This window comes from Desmodus rotundus, chromosome 5 (assembly GCF_022682495.2).
Source record: "Desmodus rotundus isolate HL8 chromosome 5, HLdesRot8A.1, whole genome shotgun sequence".
Taxonomy (NCBI): Eukaryota; Metazoa; Chordata; class Mammalia; order Chiroptera; family Phyllostomidae; genus Desmodus; species Desmodus rotundus.
In genome coordinates, this window is record NC_071391.1 from 131377527 (window position 1) to 131400498 (window position 22972).

General features: G+C 47.7%; 1 protein-coding gene across 2 annotated transcripts in view; it reads left to right on the top strand.

Annotated features, from left to right (window-relative positions):
• The window catches only part of SPTBN1 (spectrin beta, non-erythrocytic 1), a 188591-nt gene that overhangs the window by 128256 nt on the left and 37363 nt on the right, over positions 1 to 22972 (top strand). For both annotated transcript variants that reach the window (XM_053924713.1, XM_024552794.4), the window contains 11 exons: positions 6369 to 6542; positions 10225 to 10316; positions 11107 to 11187; positions 11554 to 11669; positions 14903 to 15015; positions 15819 to 16006; positions 17041 to 17158; positions 18349 to 18507; positions 19180 to 19482; positions 21244 to 21397; positions 22098 to 22968. In XM_053924713.1, coding sequence (XP_053780688.1) covers positions 6369 to 6542; positions 10225 to 10316; positions 11107 to 11187; positions 11554 to 11669; positions 14903 to 15015; positions 15819 to 16006; positions 17041 to 17158; positions 18349 to 18507; positions 19180 to 19482; positions 21244 to 21397; positions 22098 to 22968 — 2369 coding nt within the window. The remainder of the gene's footprint in view (positions 1 to 6368; positions 6543 to 10224; positions 10317 to 11106; positions 11188 to 11553; positions 11670 to 14902; positions 15016 to 15818; positions 16007 to 17040; positions 17159 to 18348; positions 18508 to 19179; positions 19483 to 21243; positions 21398 to 22097; positions 22969 to 22972) is intronic.

The window sequence follows — 22972 nt, forward strand, 5'->3', positions numbered from 1 at the left end:
TTAATGAAGTGGACAGTTCATGTTTTAGAGAACAACACAGGCAGAGTAACCAGGGTCTTGCCCAAGGCCGGTGTTGCTAGTGAAGTAATATAACTTGGACTCCAGCCCACTCTCCTGTTAGTCCCCTCCTTTCCCAGCATGCCCTGCTAAGGGAGAAGATGCTCATTGGCAGTGGGTCCCAACCAGTGAGGAGCCAGGCAGGAATTAATGGAACACAGGGTATTGTTCCCTCATTAATTTTAATTGAGCAAGGATCATTCATGCCCTTCTAAAGGTTAGAGTTTGATGTGTAGGGAAGTGTTTGGGGACTTACTGTGAAATGAGTTTGGCTATATGTCATATTAGAGATTTTGGAAATTAGTGCTTCTCGTTCTGTCTTCTATTAAGTAGAGGAGTGTGTGTGTGTGTGTGTGTGTGTGTGTGTGTATGCACACGCATGTGTGTTTATGTAGGGAAAACCGTTTTGTGATTAAAGAACAAAAGCATAAGCAAGTGTTTGTCACACTGGTGTACTGAGGCCAGTTAGTGTCTTTTCTCTATTTCTTCTTTATCTGAACAATAAAGTCGGCAGGCACTTTAGAATTTACCTTGCCTGCTGGTAAGTCTTACGTCCTAGACTGTATTTTATAGCTGGAGGTGACTTTAAAAGGCCACCTAGTCAGACCCTTCATTGCATCGGTACTGTAACTCTGTGGAGTAAGCAGCATGCAGGGCCATGCCGCTGGTGTGTGGCAGATCTAGGCCTAGAGCCAGCCACTCCCAACACCCAGGGCTGGTGTTCTGTCCACCCTGCAACCCTTGGAGAGCTGTCGCTCCATGGCGTCACGGTTGCTTTGGACACTCATGGAGAAAGTCCTGAGAGAGTGGGGTTACTGGGGTAAAATAGTGTGGCCCAGTTCCCCAGTGGCCTCCCAAAACACCCTGCCAGGAATCCTCCCTTCTGTCTTCCTCGTCTACTCAAGGAGACTGAGTCTGCTCCAGGAAACATTTATTTTCTCCTTTCCACCTGATAGAAACTCCGCCATTGTGATTGTACCAGAGTTCTGCAAGTCCTGAGCCCCACATGATGTAACTGACCCGAACTCAAGGCTGGGCGGGCAGCTGAGGCAAAGCCATGGACCAGGAAGGGGCCACCCAGCTCCCGTGCAGCTCCCTCGTTCCTTTCCAAGGGCATTTGCTGGAGGCGGTTTATTGAGCCCTGCAATTCCCACTCCTTTGGAGTCAGAAAGAAGATGGGTCTGGAGCAAGGCCTGGGGTGGAGCTCTGGTTGGTACAGATTTGGGGCCAGAAGGGACCTTGGGGAGGGTAGACAGGAAAAGTGCCTGCAGAACACAGGAACACTGGCCGTGGTGTGAGAAGCTTGTTAACATTATTTAAAGGCGAGTCGGTAAAAATAGGCATTTGCTCAGAGGAACTGCCTTCCTGCCTGCAGAGCCCCCCTTGTTTCAGAGTCACAAGAGAGTCTGGTATTGGTGTTGGTCATTGCCTCCACATTAACGACACTTCAGACTGCCCCATCAGAAGTGACACACAGGACAGAAAGGCACAAGTTGCCGTGGGGACAAACCTGTGTCACACTGGGAATGTGACAGTAATGAATGGAGGCAAGACAGGGAATGCTCCTTTTCTTGGCAGAATTAGCCACTCTCGGGGCGAGGCTTAGGCACGTGTTTATTACAGAGAGAGGCACCCTCCCCCTAGTTCCATTATGCTTAGGTTTCTCCATTGTTCTCTCTCCTTCCTTTTGAGAAGATGGAAGTTTAGTGATATAAAAATAGCTCTTTAGAAAAGAATTTAAACTATCTGCCAGATGGAAACCGATTCTACTTTCTTTGATGTGGAAACCTGCACCCTCTTGGTTCTTGGTGTGGCATGAAGAGAGCAAGCTTTGGAATCCTGGCCCACCACAGGCTAGCTAGCCGCACACACCATGTCATCTCTTAACCAGTGTGTTCTCATCTGTAAAATTACAACAGCAGTTTTTATTTTACAGTGTTATTATGAGGATTAAACATGATAGCAGATATAAACCACCTAACAGAGGTTAACACACTTGCTCAGTAAATGGCAGCTATGAGTTTTTAGCTTTTGCGGGCTATGCAGCTTATACGACCCGTGTGCTTCACTGTATAGCTCTGTGAGGTCATTAATACTTCCTAGAATTAATTTCCTGTAATAATTGCTCCCTAAACTTACCAAGTATTGTGCCTTAAAGCATCTTAGAAGCCCTCTGGAGCAAACAGAACACAAGACTCGGTGGTCGGTATCCTTGAGTTTCAGTGGCTTTTACTCCTCCGTATTGTGCCACCAGTGCCTCGTCTAACCTCAGCATGTCTTGTGTGTTCTTTGGGTTTACAGGCGGTTGATGTGCCGCTGCGGATGAGTGAGCTTCAAGTGTGATGAAATGTGGGGGCGTGCCTTTATGGAGGTGGGATAGTGAGGTGGTGATGCAAATCTCCTAATGCCGTCTACTGTACAGCAGTTAACCTAGTTTGAGTTACTAGCTACAGAGCAGTAATAATACTTAAAATATCTCTGGAAAACCAGGATATTCAGGCTTGTTTCCCAGTCAGCTTTGAATCACAGAGTTCTTACTATGTGTATAAGCTCCGAGCATCAGCTGTATTTTCGTGTCCTCCCCTCTCTCATCTCATCTGTCCCTTCCTTGGCCACCAGCCAGCCACGTTTTTCTCTGCCACCTTTTCTTGTCATTCTGGTCCAGAATTTAATTTGAGGTATGAGGCTTCGAAGAATAAGAGCATCATCATTTGGGGGCACAATTCGCTTCTTGTTTTAGCCTTTCAGCTGGTATGTATCAACTTCTCTAGACCCTAAACATTTCCCATTGTCTGCAGAAAGTGTGTTATTGAAGCAGTTTGAAGCCCAAGGGGTGTCCGGAGAGGGAGCACCCCCTTCTTTAAGTAGAATTAATTGCCGAAAGGAAAATACGTGGTGTCTTTGGCCGATAGAGACACGTTGTGGGTTTGAGAACAGCATGATGATTAGTTTACCAATTCATTTATGTGACAGCCCTCGAGATAGTCATTGATGTTATCCCCATTGCATGAGTAAGCAGTTGAAAAGTAAGGCACTAATTTGCTGAAAAGTGGGGAGATCGTAGCACCAACGTGGCCGTTTTAACATCAGAATCGGTGTCTTCTCCACTGAATTGCCCATCAAAACTGCTGTGTTTACCATGTAGAATGTGCTCCTGTGTATAACGCACACCCATGGTTTGGGCCCAAACTTTCAGGGAAAAAAATCTATCCTTGTAATTTTTTAATGCAATTTTTAATTTATTTATATTTAGAAACAAAACCAATTATCCTATTCCAAGGTATTATTTTGCATACAGATATTGGTATTGCTTTCTAGAGTTACACTTCCAATGCGTAAACATAAATAAATGAATTAAAAACATTTATATAGATGCAGCATTAGTACTACCCATGTATAAATCTCATACTTCTTTTTCCCTCAAAAATTTGTGGGAAACAGCGCACATTATACACAGCAAAATATAGCATATTGTGTATACCTGGGGCAGTCCTCCTCCCGGCTCCAATTCCCCTGGCCTTTGCCAGTTAGTGAGATTTGTTTGTTAACCATTTATACAGGAGCCTCGTCATTTACCTGAAGAGGTCTGTCTGCCATTTGTACTTCAGTTTGTCCCTTTGTCCCGTGTTCCAGCATCTCTGAGGCCGGTGCTGGCTGGGACCTGAGTTGCATGTGGGTCTGTCGTAACACCCCGAGCCCATCTGGCCTGGCCAGGCAGCGTCCCCACAGTGCCCCTGTGGCTTCGCCACCCACACCCTCGCACCCCGTATTCACGTGGGGATGTGCACACTTTCCGCTGAGGTTTTGTAGAGAGAGTAGAGGTTTGAATGTCTCGTGTACGTTTGGGGTCAAGTTCTTCAAGGAAGGGTCTGAAGGATCAGCGCCTATGCCTCAGGGAGCTGGGAAGATACTGACAGCCCCCATCTAGTCTTTGTTCTCCTCCTCCCAAGCTCCTTCTGTAATTCCCTCACATCTTTGCTCTCACCCTCGGTTGGGAAATAACCTCGTCAGTCTCGTCGTGAGGGCACTTTCTTGGTGAGGGGAGCCGCACTTGGAGGCGGACCGTCACACTGGCAGGTAGCCGTGTGCACTGTTGCCCAGGGGAGGTGGGAGGCAGAGGCCGCAGCGGCAGGGAAACGCCAGGGCCGTGTCAGAACTCACACACCTTCTCCTCGGAGGCAGTTAATCCCCTCTCTCAGCGTGGGGCAGAGTTCTGACTGGGGGCCACGTGCATCCCAGAGCCACCCGGGGAATGAGAACACGAGGCCGCTGTGAACAGTCACTTTGCCAGCTGAGAGAAGGGGCCGCTGATCAGAGGAGATCAGAGGAACTGCAGGCGCACCCAGAACCAGATGCAGGGCTATGGGACTTCTTTCCTCAGGGGCCGCCGCCTCGTCGGGGCTGTCACTGACCCTACTCCCTTCTCTCCCTCTGAGGAGGGGAGCATGACAGTGCCCTGCCCGGTGGCCAACAGGAGGCGGCTGTCGGGTGTTCCTTGGAAAGAGGGTGCGCCAGTGCCGGCCGCAAACAGCATCTGCAGCTCAGTCCTAGACGTAACTCACCTCCTTTTGTTTTGATGTAATATTATCACTTGACCTACATAAGCAACAAATCCTAGCATTTCCCACATACCTGAAATAAATTAGTTGTGAAGTTTCGGAGAGAAGATGCCTTTTTTGGCGGGCAGGGCGGGGGTGATGGAGGGTTTGTAAGGAAAGTTATCATAATAGTGTGAAAAGCTTCACTTACAGAAACATTTCTTTTTCCATTGCTATTATTTTAAAATAGAATCTACCACTGTGGTTAGATTAGGCCTCTTATTTTCTCTGGGTCAGGCATGTTCTTCTCTGCTCGCTGGGTTTGTTTTTGTGTTTGTTTGTTTGTTTTTGTAGGAGAAGAGAAAGTCAGGGAAAAACAAACGGCAGTCTGAGACTGGGTACTTAAAAATGGCCACCTGTTACCCAGGTCGTCCTCCCTTCAGATATTTCCCATCTGACCAATAACTGAGGATCTCAGCTACAGAGGGAAAGTGGAGAACCAGGCGCAAGGCATTACCGTAGGAGTGGCTGCTGCCCTTCCCTGGGTGTGCCAGGTTTTGCACACCGGCCACCTTTCCCCGAGAGGCCAGCTCATCCGGCACAGAGCACATCTGCATTTGTCACTGTGTGGCCTTGTGCTCTGGACCGAACCAGAAGCCACTGAGAATACAGCAGAATTGTAAAGCATCATTCCTACTGTCAGGAAGCCAGTAGTCTAGTTGGAAGTAGTAAGAGCAGTAGTGAAACAACAGCAAAAATATAAGGTAGATTATGACTAGTTTCTGAACTGTTCACCGGTGTCAAATTCATTTTCACAGGGGGCCACATCAGCCTCGCAGTTGCCTTCAAAGGGTTGAATGTAATTTCGACTCCTTAACAGTTAAGGAGTAGATACATTTATACAGTCCTAAAATTATTTAGGTCTTGGGCCACACAGTAAATACACAGACACCAACCAAAACTGATGAGCAAAAAAAAGGTTTTAAGTGAATTTATGATTTGTGTTGGGCCGCCTTCATAGCTGTCCAAGGCACGGGGCAGACGCCCCTGGTACATGATGTAGGCCTGTTGAATGTTTCCTCTGTGTGTGTGTGTGTGTGTGTGTGTGTGTGTGTGTCTTTTGCTCTGAAATGGTTGCCTTCAAAGGACCTCTTTTGGATTTTGATGCAACTGGGTAAAAGCAAGAGGTATTTGGAGTATTCAAATTAGACTCCCTTTATCCTTTAAGGGAGTCTAATTTTTTTTTTCCCCTTTATCCTTTCTTTTCAGTAAGAAACACCTTTTACTGATCCCCTTCCCTCACCAAACCACCTGATTCCCCTGATTAGCTGTGTGTCCTCTTTTTTCATTTTGAGCCACCCTTAGGAAACATCCAAATCAGCAGGCAACAAACCCATGTTTGGTTTAAAGCAGCCAGAAGCCAGCTGCTCAGAGGTGTGTTGCAGACTGCATGGATGGCAGCAGTAGCTTTGAAAGTCTATGAAAACTGGGTCTGGTTTTCTTTAAACTTACAGTTTCCACACACATTTGTGCACTGTGTAGCTTCCATGATCAAACCTTAAAGAGTGATCAGTTACCATCCCTTAAGTCAACTTTTCAGAGGCTTTTAGGTAAATACTGTCCTTGGACTGAATGAGCGAGCACACGTGGGTTTAGTGTTTTGGTTGGGAGGGAGAGTGTGCCACTGAAGGGGCAGCAGGACCTCTGGCAATAGCTCTGGCCTGTGTCTGCCCCGTTGGGTGATGTTTCCACCTCCTGCTCACCCACTTCCAGCCTAAACCCACCAAGGGACGAATGCGCATCCACTGTCTGGAGAATGTGGACAAGGCCCTGCAGTTCCTGAAGGAGCAGAGAGTCCATCTTGAGAACATGGGGTCCCACGACATCGTGGACGGGAACCACCGGCTGACTCTTGGCCTCATCTGGACCATCATCCTGCGTTTCCAGGTAAGGGACTTGGGCAGGGGATTTGCCTTCCTCTCGGGTACGAGCATCTTGTGAAGCTGGCTTTGCTGGCCACATTGAGATGGCGTCTCCGAGTCAGGTGTGCAGGCTGTGTGTCAATCCAGCTGTCCTGGAGGCACAGCTATGGCACCCTTCTTCAGTTTCGCTGGCCCCTGAGAGCCCTGGCTCTCCTGTCAGATGAAAGGGTTCTGGACTGCGTCCCAGCCCACCACTCCACTGGTACCTACTCCAAACATCTGGGGTCTGCTGCTTGGCTCTCAGGAGCCAAGGTAAAAGATGTGGTTGATGTGGTTGCTGCTCAGTTATTAGCACTGGGCTGTCTGAGTGTCACCAGATTGTGGCAATATCAGAATTTTTAGGAGAAGCTGTTTAGGATTATGACACGTGTGTGGGCGCTGTTCTTACCTTCTCCGTTGTCCTCTGGATGTGAGGTAACGGTGTCCAGGGGGAAATGTGCAAACAGCCTGAGGCCTGTGTGAATTGTACTGATGCTGCAGGCTTGTCGCAGTGAGGGGAAGGCTCTCAGTAGAGAAGTGCTCCGAGCCAGCAGGCACTCTGAAGGTCGTCTGGTCCGGTTCCTTCACTTTGTGAGGAAAGGGAGGAGCCTTGCCAGGGATCACAGGGCCCAGACAGGCAGGGCTGCATCACGCGCTTCTGACCCCTTGGGAAGGAGCTCTCAGCCTCTCAGGACTGGTTCTTCCTCCAGGAGAATGCTGCATGCTCCTGCTTTTCAATTAAACATTGAAATGGCAGGAAACACTTCTTACCCTAGTGTCAGGTTACTCCGCAAACAAATGTCCTAACAGGCTTGTCTCCTAGGTGGCTGTGTTCTCTGCGCCTTTCCTTCCTGTTCTGCCCCTTTGATAGAGTCTGATTGATTTTTCTGGGTAAATGAAAATCTCACCAAAAAAGGGCAAAAACAGAAATCAAACTGTAGCTGTCTTTGTATTCTTAAAAAACTGAGATCGCCCATTTCCTTCTCGTTTCCCCTGGGATCGGGTCTGCGCTGACAGTGTTCTGGATGTGTCTGTGGGAGGAGAGTGGGGGCTGAGCCATACAAAGAAGCTGCCTGCTTGGGTGGTTCCCCAGCCTGGCTGATCATCTGACTCCTTAGGAAAGCTTTTTACTAATTCAGATTCCCTGTCCCTGCTGTGGTGATTCTAATTAAGTACCTCTAAGGAGGGAACCCTTGTTGAAGATGACATCATTAATGGAATTAATTACAGCAGTCAGCGACTTCATTTTCAAACAGAGCTCTTATGTAGGTTTCTGTCGTTTAGTTTCTGAATGATTTAAAAATGGGTGAATGTCATTAAATTCATAACCCTCACTCTTGGTTTTAGGCCAACAGAGATGAAATTAGCAGGGCGCTCCTTGAGCCTCACCTCGGTTTTGCGGAGTGAAAGAGTTCGTTTCTGTTGCTTTTGGCCTGTGGTAATCAGAGCGTGGAAGGGCATCCTGGTGGTGGCCTCGCTCCACATCGGGTCAGTGCCCACATTGGTGAGCTGGCAAACACAGCCCTTTCCAGGATTCTCAGCATGAATTGGGTTGAGTCATTGCCTAATTAGCTTCCTGACAGCTTGCCTTTTTCTCTACTTGAACTTGTAAATGCTGATAGGTACTTTCTCTCTTTCCTTTGAGGCGAGAAATAGAGGCTGCTGATGTCACTGCATGGCCTGCATTGTTGGTGTCTTAAGTGACCCAACCTGACTAAGTCATCATCCATTCCACACACAGCACATCGGCCAGGGCCCAGCTTGCATTCTGACTCCTCTGTGAAGCTCCCGTGTGTTTACAGAGATCTCTCTTTCCCAGCTCCTGAATATACATTCTTGTCCTGTGTTCCGTGTGTGTGTGTGTGTGTGTGTGTGTGTGTGTGTGTGTCCCTGTTCCTGTCCCCAGAGCTCCCAGGATGTGGCCTGCCCTGTCTGTCTGTATCAGGTACCCACGAAATACTGACGGTGACGCACAGGTGTTACGCTGCTGCCCCTGTAAAAGAGACTGAAAGATGGTGTGGGAAGCCGGAGTGAAAGTCTTTGAGTTTGCCTCGTCTAAAGAGTCGGCTGTCTTCACTTCAGAAGGATAGACTGTGTTTCTAAACTAACAAGTCTGGAAACAGATTCTCTTCACGTAGAAGCATAGGAGAGTTTACGGGTTAATGTGTAGAACTGCATCTGCCTTTCCTGTTAAGTGTATGTCTTACCCCGTAAGTGTGGGTTAGTGCTCTCTCACACTTACTTTCTGCACGTGAACTAAGGACCCTAATAATAGAGGTGGGAGTTTATGCAGACTTGGACTTCACATACTTATGACAGTTAACAGTGGAGAATCTTTTTTAGAAGTATAGTTATTTCAATACCTAGGTGTTTTTCTTGTTGAAAGTTTTTAACTTTTTAATCTTGTATTTACATGATTTATTCTCCTTGGAATGGTTAGAGCCAAAAAACGATGGATGGCCTCCTAGGCCAACCCCATTCACCCGCAGCCCCCACCCCACATTTTATTATTATGGGCAAGACACTAAAGACAAAAGGGTATTTTGAGCATTTGTCTAAAAATTACATAACTGCTAGGCAGCCCTAATCCAAAGAGCTAGCATTTATGGGCTTCCTACCATGAGCTCAGGACATCACGTTCCTTCTGTAAGCGCACAGCAGTGCAGAGAGACAGCCACTGCTAGAGCTGCCTCTCCTCGGACGGCAGGCCGAGGATCTCGCCCCAGGACACACAGTGGCTGGTGGAGACTGGTTTCAGACCCAGGCAGTCTGACTTTGGTGCCAGTGAGTTGGGTTCTGTGTGAAGGTTGAGAACATGCTGCCTGTGAGTGGCTCATGAAGCCACACTGTCTTGACCGTTGGGGCTGCTATAACAAGACACCATGGACTTGTAGCTTAGAGACAACAGAAATGTATTTCTCACAGTGAAGTCTGGGATCAGGATGCCAACGTGGTTGGGCGAGGGCCCTATTCCAGACCGCAAACTTCTTGTCCTCGTGTGGTGGAAGGCGCTAAGGGTCGCTAGTCTTTTTTATGTGGCAGTAATCCCATTCACGAGGCTTCCGCTCTCATGACTTAAGCACCTCCCAAAGGCGTCCCCCCTAATAATACCATCACCTTTGAGGGTTATGATTTCAACATAAGAATTCGGAGGGGACACAGACATTCAGACCTCAGCACGGACCACGGAAGCATAGCATTAAAGTACAGGCTTTCTCTGACAGTGTGGGTCAGCGTGCAGGTACCGGTGCACACAGTCCTCCCCTTTGAAGGACATGCCCTGGTGTGAAAAATGTTTGGTTATGAAAAGCTTAACGTAATCGTTTTCTGGAGTCTGATGGCATGCAAGGTGTACCACATGAATCCCTGTGCTAGCTCGTAGTTGGAAAGATGGGCTAGCTTGAGGGTAGCAGTGACCCCTAATGGGTTCTGGGAAGTCGCAAAGGTAACTTGTCCTCGCTTCCATCCTACCTCTGTCCTAGTTCTGGTTGGTGTTTGAGGTGAACCCTGCCTTCAGAAAGCAGTTTTCATTGCCACTCAGAGGAGAGGGTCTGCAGGGCTGGGCTTTGATCTAAAGTTTATTCGTTATATATACAGAACAGTTCTTCTGTGGCTGTCGTTTGGCAGCGGACCCGTTTATTGGTCTAATGTTTCTTTGTAAATCGTAGATCCAGGATATCAGTGTGGAAACTGAAGACAACAAAGAGAAGAAATCTGCCAAGGACGCGTTGCTGTTATGGTGCCAGATGAAGACAGCTGGGTGAGTATGAACTCAGAGGATTGGGGCGCGCACCTCCCAGGACAGAGTTCCACTGTGGTCATCACTTCCACGGTGCTGACGAGTAACTCTTCCACTGCTTCCACTGGGAAGCCGCGTTAACTCCCAAGCAGTTGATAGGCTGACCTTTCAGCCAGCTCTCAGAATGGAAGGAGTTCTGATTTGTATTCTGGGCCCCTCATCGCCACAGCCTGTTTTTCCCTGTCTTTATTAAGGAAGCTCCAGAGAGCCATATATCTTGAATTTTAAAGCCCTGAAACCATATTTAGGAATCACAACCATGATATTAAAATAATAACAGTTGGTGGGCTTTTTCCTCCTTTCATTTCTGCTGCTTCAGGGGAGCTTCTTGCAGTAACTGTGAGAGTGCTTTTTGTACATTATCTGTGTCGGTTTTCCTTCCTTTTATTCTTTCATTGACATTTCAGTGAAGATATTTTTAGAGAACTGCATCTTTCTGTTGCTCACTGGAATTGCCGGGGCTCATGGGTCCTTACTGAGAACTGATGGTGCACCAGGGTAATTGGAGAGTTACTGCGGGAGCTGTTTGGAGGACAGGTGTAACAGTAATGGCCATGATCGGTCAATGATAAGTATAGAAACCATAAATGGGATCAAGTTAGATGTGAACCTTTAATCAACCACAGATAACAAAGTTATTAATAATCAGAGCGGTGTAGCATGGCTGATTGATTGGGGGTAGGTTTCAAACACTGGGAAAGTTTTCAGGGAGGTAATTCCGTTGTTTTCTCTTGTGCTTCGTCTTCGCCAGGTACCCCAACGTCAACATTCACAATTTCACCACCAGCTGGAGGGACGGCATGGCCTTCAACGCGCTGATACACAAACACCGGTAAACCGTTCTGGGGGAGAATGTTTACGTTCTTCTGTAGCAGGTCTGGGGGGCTTGTGATCCTCATATCCACTGCCTTAGATGTTGCACCACAGTGGAGATTTCTGCATTCTGTGTGAGGAGAAAGTGAGAGAATGTGTAAAGTCTCCCCAGCCAAGTAAACTTCTCCTATTCTCCTCAGTTCTCTTAATAAACTTCGGAGTGTGTACTCAAAAATCAGGCTTCATTCATTGATGATTAAATCACGTAAGAGTTTTACTCTACTAAATGGTGACTTTAACCCTTGGGGAGTAATAATTGTGTCTAACTGGCCACAGGATGTGTTTTCAAGCCGCAGTTCTTGCTGTGTTCCCTTGTTTCACATAGGCCTGACCTGATAGATTTTGACAAGCTAAAGAAATCCAATGCCCACTACAATCTGCAGAATGCATTTAACCTGGCAGAGCAGCACCTGGGCCTCACTAAACTGTTGGACCCCGAAGGTAAGGCCTCAGGGTAACAGGTGGGACCTTCAGTGCCTGTAGCACTGATGGGTTAATATAAGATCTGCTTTGTATCTGTTTTATTTGTACAATGTGCTTTGGGAATAACCCAAGGAAGAGGAGCTTGCTTTTGGTGTGAGAATTACTTGAGGATTTGTGCAAAGGATTACATTTGAAAAGGCCTCGAAAGATGAGTGTGATTTAAACACGTTCTGAAGGAGATACATGCCAGGCAGAGGAACTTGCGTGAGCACGGGGTGAGGAAGGCTTTTTGGAGACTGACAGTTCACTGGGAACGGTGTTTAGAGTGATAATAGGAATTACCAGTGGAAAGGTGGGTAGGGGCCCAACAGATTACATTTTTTAGAGTTTATTCAGCAGGCAGTATGGAGTCATTGAAAGTTCTTAGGAGCTCCACTCAAGGCAGAGCACCTGCCATGGGCTCTCATTGAATGGTGGTTGTCTGGCTTTCGCCGCCAGGCATGGAGCGGGTGGAGCTTGAGAGCAGGGGCCTCGCTAGAAGGCTGCGCAGTGTTTGCTTGTGAGCAAGAGCATAAATGACGAAGGTGTACCAGGAAAAAGTGGGGAGCGTGTGGGTGGAAGAGGGTGTAACACTCACAGTTCCTTCTTACGGCTTGCTGTGGGGAGGCACGGGATCACATTCTCTGCGTGGACTTGATCTCTTTCTACTCCGTGAGTCCCTGCACCAGGGCGCCAAAGACCGACTGCAGGTGGCAGGGAGTTCCCCTGTGGGGGGGCACTTCCCTGCTTGTAGCTCCCTTACCTAACAAGATGCTAATTCAAGGCTTCTTGTCAGATGAGTTATCATAGGCACTTTTTTCCAGTTTTGAGGAACATAAAGGGATTTTTTTTTTGTAGTGTTGAAGCTTTGTAGAACCTCTTCACTGTGAGCAAGTGTTAAAGACAGAAAGAAAACTGTATGTGAGTGAAAGTTTAAAGTTCTTATAAATACAGAACAGGAAGTTTAACTCCCCAAGGGCAGATTGAGGTCATGAGGCTGACAAGCTGGCTTCTTGCCTTTTTCCAATGCATCAGATTCACTGATATGTTCACTTCAGGAAGCTGAGATAAAATTATCTTTGCACTAAGCCAGTAAATGATTTCTCAGTATAAACAGAAAACTAAACTTCCTTGGGCTGTGATACGTCTTCATACTTAACCCCTACCTTGCTATGGGAAGGCATTCTTCCTTAGCTCTGGCTCTTTTGTAAAGAACCTTTGATTTTCTTCAATCACTGTGACAAAGTCTTTTTAATAACTTGCCCATTAGTTAATCTTTCTAATCACTACCCAGTATAAAAAGGGGAGTGTGTTCCCTGGATCATGAGACAAGGAACTAAAAATGGCAGTTGATGTTACGTCACTTACCCTGTGGGTTTGATATTGATTTTTAGTTGTCCTTAACTATTATTAGTTGTCCCAGAGAGACATCAGTTAAAATATAATTAGTAGACAAGTTTAAAGAAGGTTTTGCTGATCACTCCTTCTCAGTTACGTCAGTGTTTTGTGTTTATTGGATTGCATACAAGACTGACATTTTTCTGTGGTCTTCCTCCAGTTTGCTCTTTCCATGGGGCACACTTGAATGGGGCTGAGCAGACTGAGGAGCAGGCCACGGGCAGCCCTGGTCGGACGGTGGGGGGAACAATAGTTGTGTTTCTGGCCCCCACTGTCAGTGGCTGCCTGGGCAGGGGGATTTCCAGCCCTGTGTCCCTATGTTTTCATCCTTAAAATAAGAGAAACACCCCTGCCTCGCACGGGGCTGACTGCCAGGAGGACTGAAGTGAGGGTGCACGTGTGAGTGCACGTTGAAAAAGAGCCTCATCAGTCCAGGGTTATCCTGTGTGTTCTCTTGTTGATCCGTCCTGGGTCGAGTAGGTCACTCAGCAACGCCAAACCGAGGAGACTTACTCATTGCCGTCTCCACTCATTTGCTCATTTGCTCCCTCTCTCAGCACTATTGACCGGCCACCCAGTTGGCGCAAAACAGCACACTAGAAATTTGGGAGGTGGGGGAGCACAGGGCTTACCACGACAGGGTTCCTGTCCTCAGGAACTTGGTCTTGCAAGACAAATAGAATGTTCGTAATTACAGTACCTGTCAGAAAGTAGACCGTGTGTCCCTGTAAACGAAGTCCTTGAGGGAAAAGGAGAGAGACAGTGATTCTGGCTGTAGGGACCAGAAATACGGTGTGTTGGGGGTAACTTTTCAGTTGGACCTTGACGGATAGGAAGGTGATGGAGTGTGGAAAACCATTTTAGGCAAAGGAGGATTGTGAGTAAAAGGAAGGATTGTTGGGAATTCTGGGGTGTGTATGGGGAATGGTGAAGAGTCCAGTTGGGTGTAGATATATAGTGCCTGAGAAGAATTGATAAGCTACAGAATTAGAAATGTCTAGAATAGTGCTCGGCACTTAGGGGAAGCCTGAGGAATATTCAATGGATGGAAGGAAGGTTATGGCAAATTCTGGCAGACTAAGGGGCTTACGCTTTATTTTTCAGACTGGGGGCACTTGCAAGTAATTTTGAGCTGGGAGGAAGTATGTTCCCAACTGTGCTTCTGGAAGATCAACTGGGTGCCTGGTACAAAGTGAACTGGGTATTAGGGAAGCCCAGTGAGGAGGACATTGCTTCAGGCCTGGTGATGTGGCACAAAGAGTCTGGACCACAGGGGACAGACAGGGTTCCATATGTGGAATCTCCCAGACCTCAGTCTCAGTGACCAAGTGGATGTGGGTAACAAGGTGATAAAGATGCATCCACAGACTGAGTGACTGGGAGGAGGTTCGGTGCTGTCTGCCGAAATGAGGACTCAATAAGCAGGAACCTGGGTGGGGGTGGGCAGGGAGGTGAACATGGTGTGTCTGGGTAGTGGCTACATTGCTAAGAATTCAGGCAGAATTCTTACTATGTTCTTCAGTTCTCTGTAGGGGTTTTGCATATATTTTTGTCTTGCTGACCTGAGATCCTTGATAGAAGGGGTCGTATCTCTTAAGACTTTCTGTCCGAATTACAGTAGTAGGAGGACTTTATGAATAATGAAAGAGACAGTGAGGTGGTTTCATCTTCATCCGCCTTATAATTGGTGCAGTGATGGCATGACTCTCGAGCACAAAAAACAAAGACGCTGACCTGTTCAGCGTTTGACAGTTGTTCCAGAGTGTGCTTGCTGCCTGAGCACACCACTGAAGGAAGTCTTCTCTGCATTACAGATATCAGTGTGGACCACCCTGACGAGAAGTCCATTATCACTTACGTGGTGACTTACTACCACTACTTCTCTAAGATGAAGGCCTTGGCTGTTGAAGGAAAACGAATTGGAAAGGTGAGCTCACACCAACTTTATAAGTTGTGAGACATAATTAAGGTTCACTTCTTAATGGACTGCCACTGAGCCCCTGCCCTCCCTTGAACTCAGAACTTTATCCAGTACAGTCTGGGGTAGACTCTGCAAATGGCAGGGAAGTCGGCAGAAGCTTCTTTCATCCCAAGGAGTCATGGAGGCAGGAGTGGCGGCTAAAATACTTAGGACGGATGTGAGGTGGATCTCAGACCCAGGAACACACCTGCTGTCAACCCCACCAGAAAGTCGGGTGTTGAAAATCTGAGCCGGCTAATGTCAAGGGCATGAACTACTCCCCACAGCCGAAAGGGCCTCGGCATTCATTATCTTTCTATTTCTCATTTGCCTGAGGTTTGCCCACCATGTGCCACCGTGTGTTTCAGAACAAACACCTCAGACCGGATGACTCTGTCTTCCCAGTGTAATAGGGATGGAAAATTCATGGGCATTCATGGGACAGGACCAAGCCAAATAGAGCCTTTTTGTTTCTCTAGCGATTTTGGAGCTTAGGCAGCGGGAGTCATTCAGACTCTTAAACCCTTTGCCTGGGGGTTGGGAGGCTCCAAAGCCAGTTCCAGTTGAGCTAAGCTGTCACTGCTCACAAATAATGGCCCCAGCCTGAGTGCCTATTCACAAACGGTTCCTCCAGCTGTTCCTCCAGCTGAAAATGCTTGCGCCAGAGCAGCGAGAACCGTCATCAAGTGTGCCTGTGCTCGTGGAGGGCTGTGGCCACACTTTCCTTGTCATGACACGGTCCTTTCCATTTTTCTAACTCCTGTTCACAGGTGCTTGACAATGCTATTGAAACAGAAAAAATGATTGAGAAGTATGAATCACTTGCCTCTGACCTTCTGGAGTGGATTGAACAAACCATCATTATTTTGAATAATCGCAAATTTGCCAATTCACTGGTTGGGGTTCAACAGCAGCTTCAGGCATTCAACACTTACCGCACTGTGGAAAAACCACCCAAGTAAGACGCGAACTGTACTGCATTCCGTTAATAAGGGAAGGGAGACCATTGCGGTCACAGACCCCTGCTTCTGGCTTGCATGACCTCATCGCATAATGAATGCCTGTCACCAGTGGCCCGTCTTCCCCTTTTCCTCTGATCCTGTGTCGCTGAGCTTTATTACACATCATGCCCTCTGCGAGCTCCTTCCCATAATAGGTGTGCGCCTGATGGATGAGAATCTGAAGAAATTGTGCAGGTCCCCAATCCCTTCCCCAAAACTCTTGTGCCTAATAGATTTCAGAATTCCTTTTTTTTTTTTTTTTTTTTTTTTTTTTTTTTAGTTTTAGCGAAATAGCAGTTGAGTGAATGCTGTGTGCTATGACTCCGGCTGGGTCTGAGGAAGCAACCCAGAATCAGGCCCACTAACACAGCTGTAGCAAAATGCGTAAATATCCAGTTGTGTTGTAGAGAGACAGACAATAAATAGTTTTGGTACTCCCAAAAGTTTGAGTTTCACACCTTTAAAAATTTCCTAATTGTGGAATAAGGGTTGTGGGCCCTATCTCTTACTGTCGTGTGAAAGTTGTTCCTCCTCTTTCTGCAACTCCACTCAGGTGTGAATGCCTTGTTGAGGTCTCTGAAACTCATTGAAAGTTACATTCGGTGCTCGCTTGAAATTATTCTTGCTGAACACATTCAGCCGTGCTCTCTGAGTCAAGTCCATTGCCCAGGACTTATGACCTAAACCTTGAACGAGGTGATAATAAAAGAATGCTGTTGTGTGCCCCCAAATATAAATCTCAGTAACAACAACCAACCAACCACAGAAAATTTCCACAGTTGGGCACATTTCGAGTTTGCAGTACCCCAAAACTAACATGCCCCAGCTTCTCTAATATGCGTTTCACATAAATCAGACCAGAGATAAATGGCTTTTTAAATGGCATGGCTGTGTGAAATGTGTTATTTTGCCAGAAGCAAATTAATGTTTCCCCTTGAAGGAACAAAAATATAATAAACAATGTTTATGGTGGTTCTTTTTTTGCGCTTAGATTTACCGAGAAGGGGAACTTGGAAGTGCTGCTTTTCACCATTCAAAGCAAGATGAGGGCCAACAACCAGAAGGTCTACATGCCCCGGGAAGGGAAGCTCATCTCTGATATTAACAAGGTAAAACTGATCTGTCTGGCTGCTGGGCCCCATCCTCCCGGAGGCCTCAGATCCTGTCACTGGGTCTTGGCTGCCAAGAGGACAGGAGACTGAGAGGGTCCCTCCCAGCCTGCTGGATTAAGGGGCAGCTGTGGCCTGAGTATTGCAGATGGTCAAGGTAATACTTGCTGCAGGCTGGTCTATTGAAGTTTTGGGGACAGTGTTAGATTTTATCAAACCAGCTTGGGTTCTGCCTGTTTACCTTGTTACTTTCATCTGTCAGAGGCAATTGACTCAAACATCTTTAAGTTGCAGAAGGGAAAATGCAAAAACCTTAATATCATGTACCTGGAATCTAGGGGTGTCCATCCTCTTGGCATCTCTGGGCCACACTGGAAGAAGAGTTGTCTTGGCCCACATATTTAAATACATTGTGACACATAATCACAAAAAAAATCTTACAGTGTTTTAAGTAAACTTACGGATTTGTGTTGGGCCACATTCCCAGCCATCTTGGGTTGCATGCTGCCTGGGGGCTGCAGGTTGGACACCCTGCCAGTTGGGGCTTGGGATTTTTGTCTCCGCCTGTCTGAGAACAATTTCCATTTTCATGCCTGTTATGTCTGCAGTTGCAGGATTTCACAGTGGGCATGATTTCCAAGTACAAATGTGAAAAATCTAGAACTTTGGTCAGTTGTACCCATTTAGATTCTTTTAAATGGAATTTTTAAAAATGTCATGAAGTGTGTCAGATATAGTTCCTAGAAATGAATTTAATGCGTACAGTCAGTCGGTAAGGATTTAAAAAAAACCCTCAGATACATGAATTAAAAACAAGTGGCTCAGGATGGAGTGAATAAGAAAGACATGTTTTTTCTGGGAAAAATCATTTATCTTTTTTATATGATCAGAGCTGTTGAAAATAATTACTTTGTTTTCTTTCAGTTAAAGAGATTTATAATTTAGTTATATCACTCCATCTCTACGCTGTTTTGTTTTCCAAGCACAACACAGGATCTTTAGATCTTGACGGGAGTGTTCCCATGAGGCTAAACCGGGAAAACTTTTTTCTCAAGACCTAAAAGTCCGTGAGGATGGAACGGGACTTCCCTTCTAAGTTCTTGAGTCTTTTTGAGAAATACTAGCTGTTGAATGTAGCGGATGAAAGTTCCTCGAACATTGCAGGAAACTGTTCTTTTTCACTCCTGTAGGCCTGGGAAAGACTGGAAAAAGCGGAACACGAGAGAGAACTGGCTCTGCGGAACGAGCTCATAAGACAGGAGAAACTGGAACAGCTCGCCCGCAGATTTGATCGCAAGGCAGCTATGAGAGAGACGTGGCTGAGCGAGAACCAGCGTCTGGTGTCTCAGGTTCTGCTCTAGACACTATTCGGGAAACCACTCCCGGGGTCATCTAGAAATGTCGTCTGTGCCCCGGGGCCACAGGACAGCTGCTTATCAGCAACCATATTCTGTATTCTGAAGTAACTGTCGTCGAGTATCTGCCCACTTCCAGAAAGAGGATGTTTATAGTTCCTAATACACTGTCTCTTCTATTTATGTAACTTTTTATAGATTTGGAAGCAGCTCAAGCAGAGTTTGTTTAGAGCTAGTGAGTGTGTGTGAACTGTTCACATTTATGTAATTTAAAATTTTTTTCTCTTCCTCAATCTTTGACCAGCCAGTTCTTTAAGGCAGTTAGACTGGTCATGAAATAAATAAAAATAGTGTTCTTTTCTGCTTGGCTTAATATAAGCTGTCACCTGCTCCAGTCTTATTAAGTCAGGTGCTGGATATGAGTGGGACCCCTTTGGAAAGTGAGAAGTCGCTGATTTGCTTTGGGTAAGGGGGGCATCTGAACTGAAGCACAGAGTTCTTAGGGTCCTCTAGAAGGCAGACAGCAGCCCCAGGGGGTGGGGGGCGAATCTCAGGGGGCAGTGTTTGGCTTTAAGACCCCCAAAGACTAAGGTGTGTGCAGGATTCCACATCTGTTCTATTTCTTTGTTCCCAATGGATGGCTTTTTTCATTCGGTTTCTCTGTAGGACAACTTTGGATTTGACCTTCCTGCAGTTGAGGCTGCCACGAAAAAGCATGAGGCCATTGAGACAGACATTGCCGCGTACGAGGAGCGCGTGCAGGCCGTGGTTGCCGTGGCCCGGGAGCTCGAGGCGGAGAACTACCATGACATCAAGCGCATCACGGCGAGGAAGGACAATGTCATCCGGCTCTGGGAATACCTGCTGGAACTGCTCCGGGCCCGGAGGCAGCGTCTCGAGATGAACCTGGGGCTGCAGAAGATTTTCCAGGAAATGCTCTACATTATGGACTGGATGGACGAGATGAAGGTACGACGTGACTTGAAGGGGACCAGAGCTGATCCAAAGAGGCCTCTCGTTTCTGGGACCCACGCACTGTACATCGTGCCCCTAGTCTAACTGCCCATTCCGCAAAGCCAGAGAAGGGCCACTCCACCCATGGGAAGGTTGTTAGCTCACAAGTTAAATGCGATGTGAAGTGTGAAAAAGTTGTGAGGAAGACCAGTTTTGTAGCTAGGTCTCTGCTACTGTGATTGAGATTTAATTTATTTATATTCCATGGTAGGAATCAATCAAATTGGGGCTTTCCACATTTTTAATTCTTTAGAGTTGACCTAAGTTTCCATCTCATTGATGTACGTGTGAGTGGCTCTGGTGTGGGGCGGGGCCTAGGCAGGTGGTGGGGGCAGGTGGGAGAGTGGTAGGCAGTGTGACAGAGTGCAGGTCGGAACCAGGCAGCCAGAGCTGCCTAGTCTCCTGGGCCGCCTTCCTTCATCTTCAACTGGAGGTTGTCCTCACCAGCCACCTCACCCAGGCATAGCAAGGGTGAGTGCGGTGACGTGTGCTGCTCATAGAACGGGGCTGGCTTGGGCTTCCCCTTCCACTGACAGCGCTGAGCATAGATTTCAAGCTTCGCCCCACCCAGGAAGAGACCTGCTGTTCTGCCGGAGCCTTGTGTCCACTCGTGTCCCCTGGTGCAGGCATGGAGAGCTCGTCCATTTCAGGCAGTTCCCCAGCTGAAAGGCGATTAGCCTCGTAGTGGGGACAGAACAGACAGAACAGGGCAGTGTTGGGGTCATACCATGAAGCCTCCATTACCTCAGTACACTGTGTTCCATTCCCAAACTTGACCTTCTACAAGGGGCTTCCTTTGTGGGGTGTGGGCCCTCACCTTTGCTTACCTCTTGAATTGTTCCTGGCAGCAGGCCAGGGTCACCTGACACCATCAGTCTTCCCTCTTTAACTGTCCCAGATTTATGACGTTCTCATGTATGGTCTGTCTTGACTTCTTAAAATAGCAATGTTCATAAAATCTAGCAGAGAGGTGCTTTTCATTTTATAAATCATGGTACACAATTGAATTCAGATTGGGCCAGAGGCTTCCTCAGAAGTAAGCATGAAGCAGACGTTTTACCTGGAGAGGATGTGGGATAAGGCCTCCAAACTGGGCTGATGGGAGAAACAAAAGAAAATGTTAGTGAACTCAGACTAAAACCAAAGCTGTTTGGGGCCTGCACAGCCACCCAACCCTGTTCTTCTTTGGTCAAAGATGTGGCTGGTAAGCTTTTCAACTAGATTCTCCTCCTGTTGATTGTATGTGCATTGCGCAGGCATACCAGTAAGCTCTTCACTGGGGAAGGCAGCCCTTTCAGGGGTCAGCAGCTTCTGAGAGAGTTCCGTAAACGTTGAAGTGAAACAGCTTTATTACCTTTTTCTTCCTCGATAGTTGCTGCTGCAGCAATTTCCTCTTGGAGCCCCAGGTTATGTTTCATACTGGTTCCTCCTGTCCCCCTTTTTTTTCCTTTCCTGTGCTTTTTAGTGTGAAATGGGCTTGCTTATTACAAGGTAGACGACCCTTAGTTCATGATGTGTCTCCTGATGCGGGCTCTCAGGTTCAGTTTGCTGCATTCTGGTTTGCTCGTCGTCGTCTTCCCCTAAAGATATGGGCAGGACAGCTGGCTGCAAGGAGGGTACAGCTTGGTTGCTAGCTCTCAGCATGTCTGAAGATTATAAGATGCTGAAGTCAGGCATGTGTCCACAGATGTCCTTTCTGCTACCTCTCGTGCACAGGTGCTATTACTGTCTCAAGACTACGGCAAACACTTGCTGGGCGTGGAAGACCTGTTGCAGAAGCACGCCTTGGTGGAAGCAGACATCGGCATCCAGGCAGAGCGGGTCAGAGGTGTCAACGCCTCTGCCCAGAAGTTTGCGACGGATGGGGAAGGTAAGGTGGAGCACTCCCGGCGTTACCTCCTGGTCACCAGAGCGCTGTCTCGGTAGAAGTGGAGAAGTTGTGTGTGCTTTGACGTTCCTGTGCCAGCGAAGGTTCCCAGGGGCTGGGTCTACCTCCCTGTTGTGGTACATGAGATTCAGCGGGGTGGCCTCCTGAGCTCTTTAACTGTGTCTTGCTTTTCTCAGACGCACATGTCTTTTCCTTAAATACTCAAGTGCCGCTTGGTTCTGAATGCCTTGATGTTTGGCAGTGCCAGTTTGCGGGCCCACACTTGGTCTGGCTGTGCACCGGCAGCCTGGTGCGCGTGCTTAGGCAGCTCCTGGCTTTTCCACCTGGCAGTGTGCGTCTTTCTGTAAAGGGTATTGGGAAGGATTGGGTTTCCTTTCTTATATTTTATACACAGTTAGATGTAGCTGCCTTTTTCTTACAACTTACATGCTTTTTTTGGTTTATAAGTGATCCCAAACAATAACACTTAGGGCAAAAAAATAATAGTACTTATCATTGCCCCCTCTCCCCTTCCAGTCAAGATCCTAGAAGGTACTCTGTTGCCTCATAACATGGCCCTGCACTTAGAATTGACCTTAGTAATCTGGTAGTAAGGACACGGGGTATAGCTTACTGCCTGCAAACGAGCAGGAACCTGTGCTAAATTCTGTCACACACTCATCCTTTCCTTGGCGTTCAACAGGTTACAAGCCCTGCGACCCCCAGGTGATCCGAGACCGCGTGGCCCACATGGAGTTCTGTTACCAAGAGCTTTGCCAGCTGGCGGCTGAGCGCCGGGCCCGCCTGGAAGAGTCTCGTCGCCTCTGGAAGTTCTTCTGGGAGATGGCAGAAGAGGAGGGCTGGATACGGGAGAAGGAGAAGATCCTGTCCTCTGACGATTACGGGAAAGACCTGACCAGCGTCATGCGCCTGCTCAGCAAACACCGGGCCTTCGAGGACGAGATGAGCGGCCGCAGTGGCCACTTTGAGCAGGCCATCAAAGAAGGTGAAGACATGATCGCGGAGGAGCATTTCGGGTCAGAGAAGATCCGAGAGAGGATCATCTACATCCGGGAGCAGTGGGCCAACCTGGAGCAACTCTCCGCCATTCGGAAGAAGCGCCTGGAGGAGGCCTTGCTCCTGCACCAGTTCCAGGCGGATGCCGACGACATCGACGCGTGGATGCTGGACATCCTCAAGATTGTCTCCAGCAACGACGTGGGCCACGACGAGTACTCCACCCAGTCTCTGGTCAAGAAGCACAAAGATGTGGCGGAGGAGATCGCCAACTACAGGCCCACCCTCGACACGCTGCACGAGCAGGCCGGTGCCCTCCCACGGGAACACGCAGAGTCCCCGGAGGTCAGAGGCAGGCTGTCGGGCATTGAGGAGCGGTACAAGGAGGTGGCCGAGCTGACACGGCTGAGGAAGCAGGCGCTGCAGGACACCCTGGCCCTGTACAAGATGTTCAGTGAGGCTGACGCCTGTGAGCTCTGGATTGATGAGAAGGAGCAGTGGCTCAACAACATGCAGATCCCAGAAAAGCTGGAGGACCTGGAGGTCATCCAGCATAGGTGA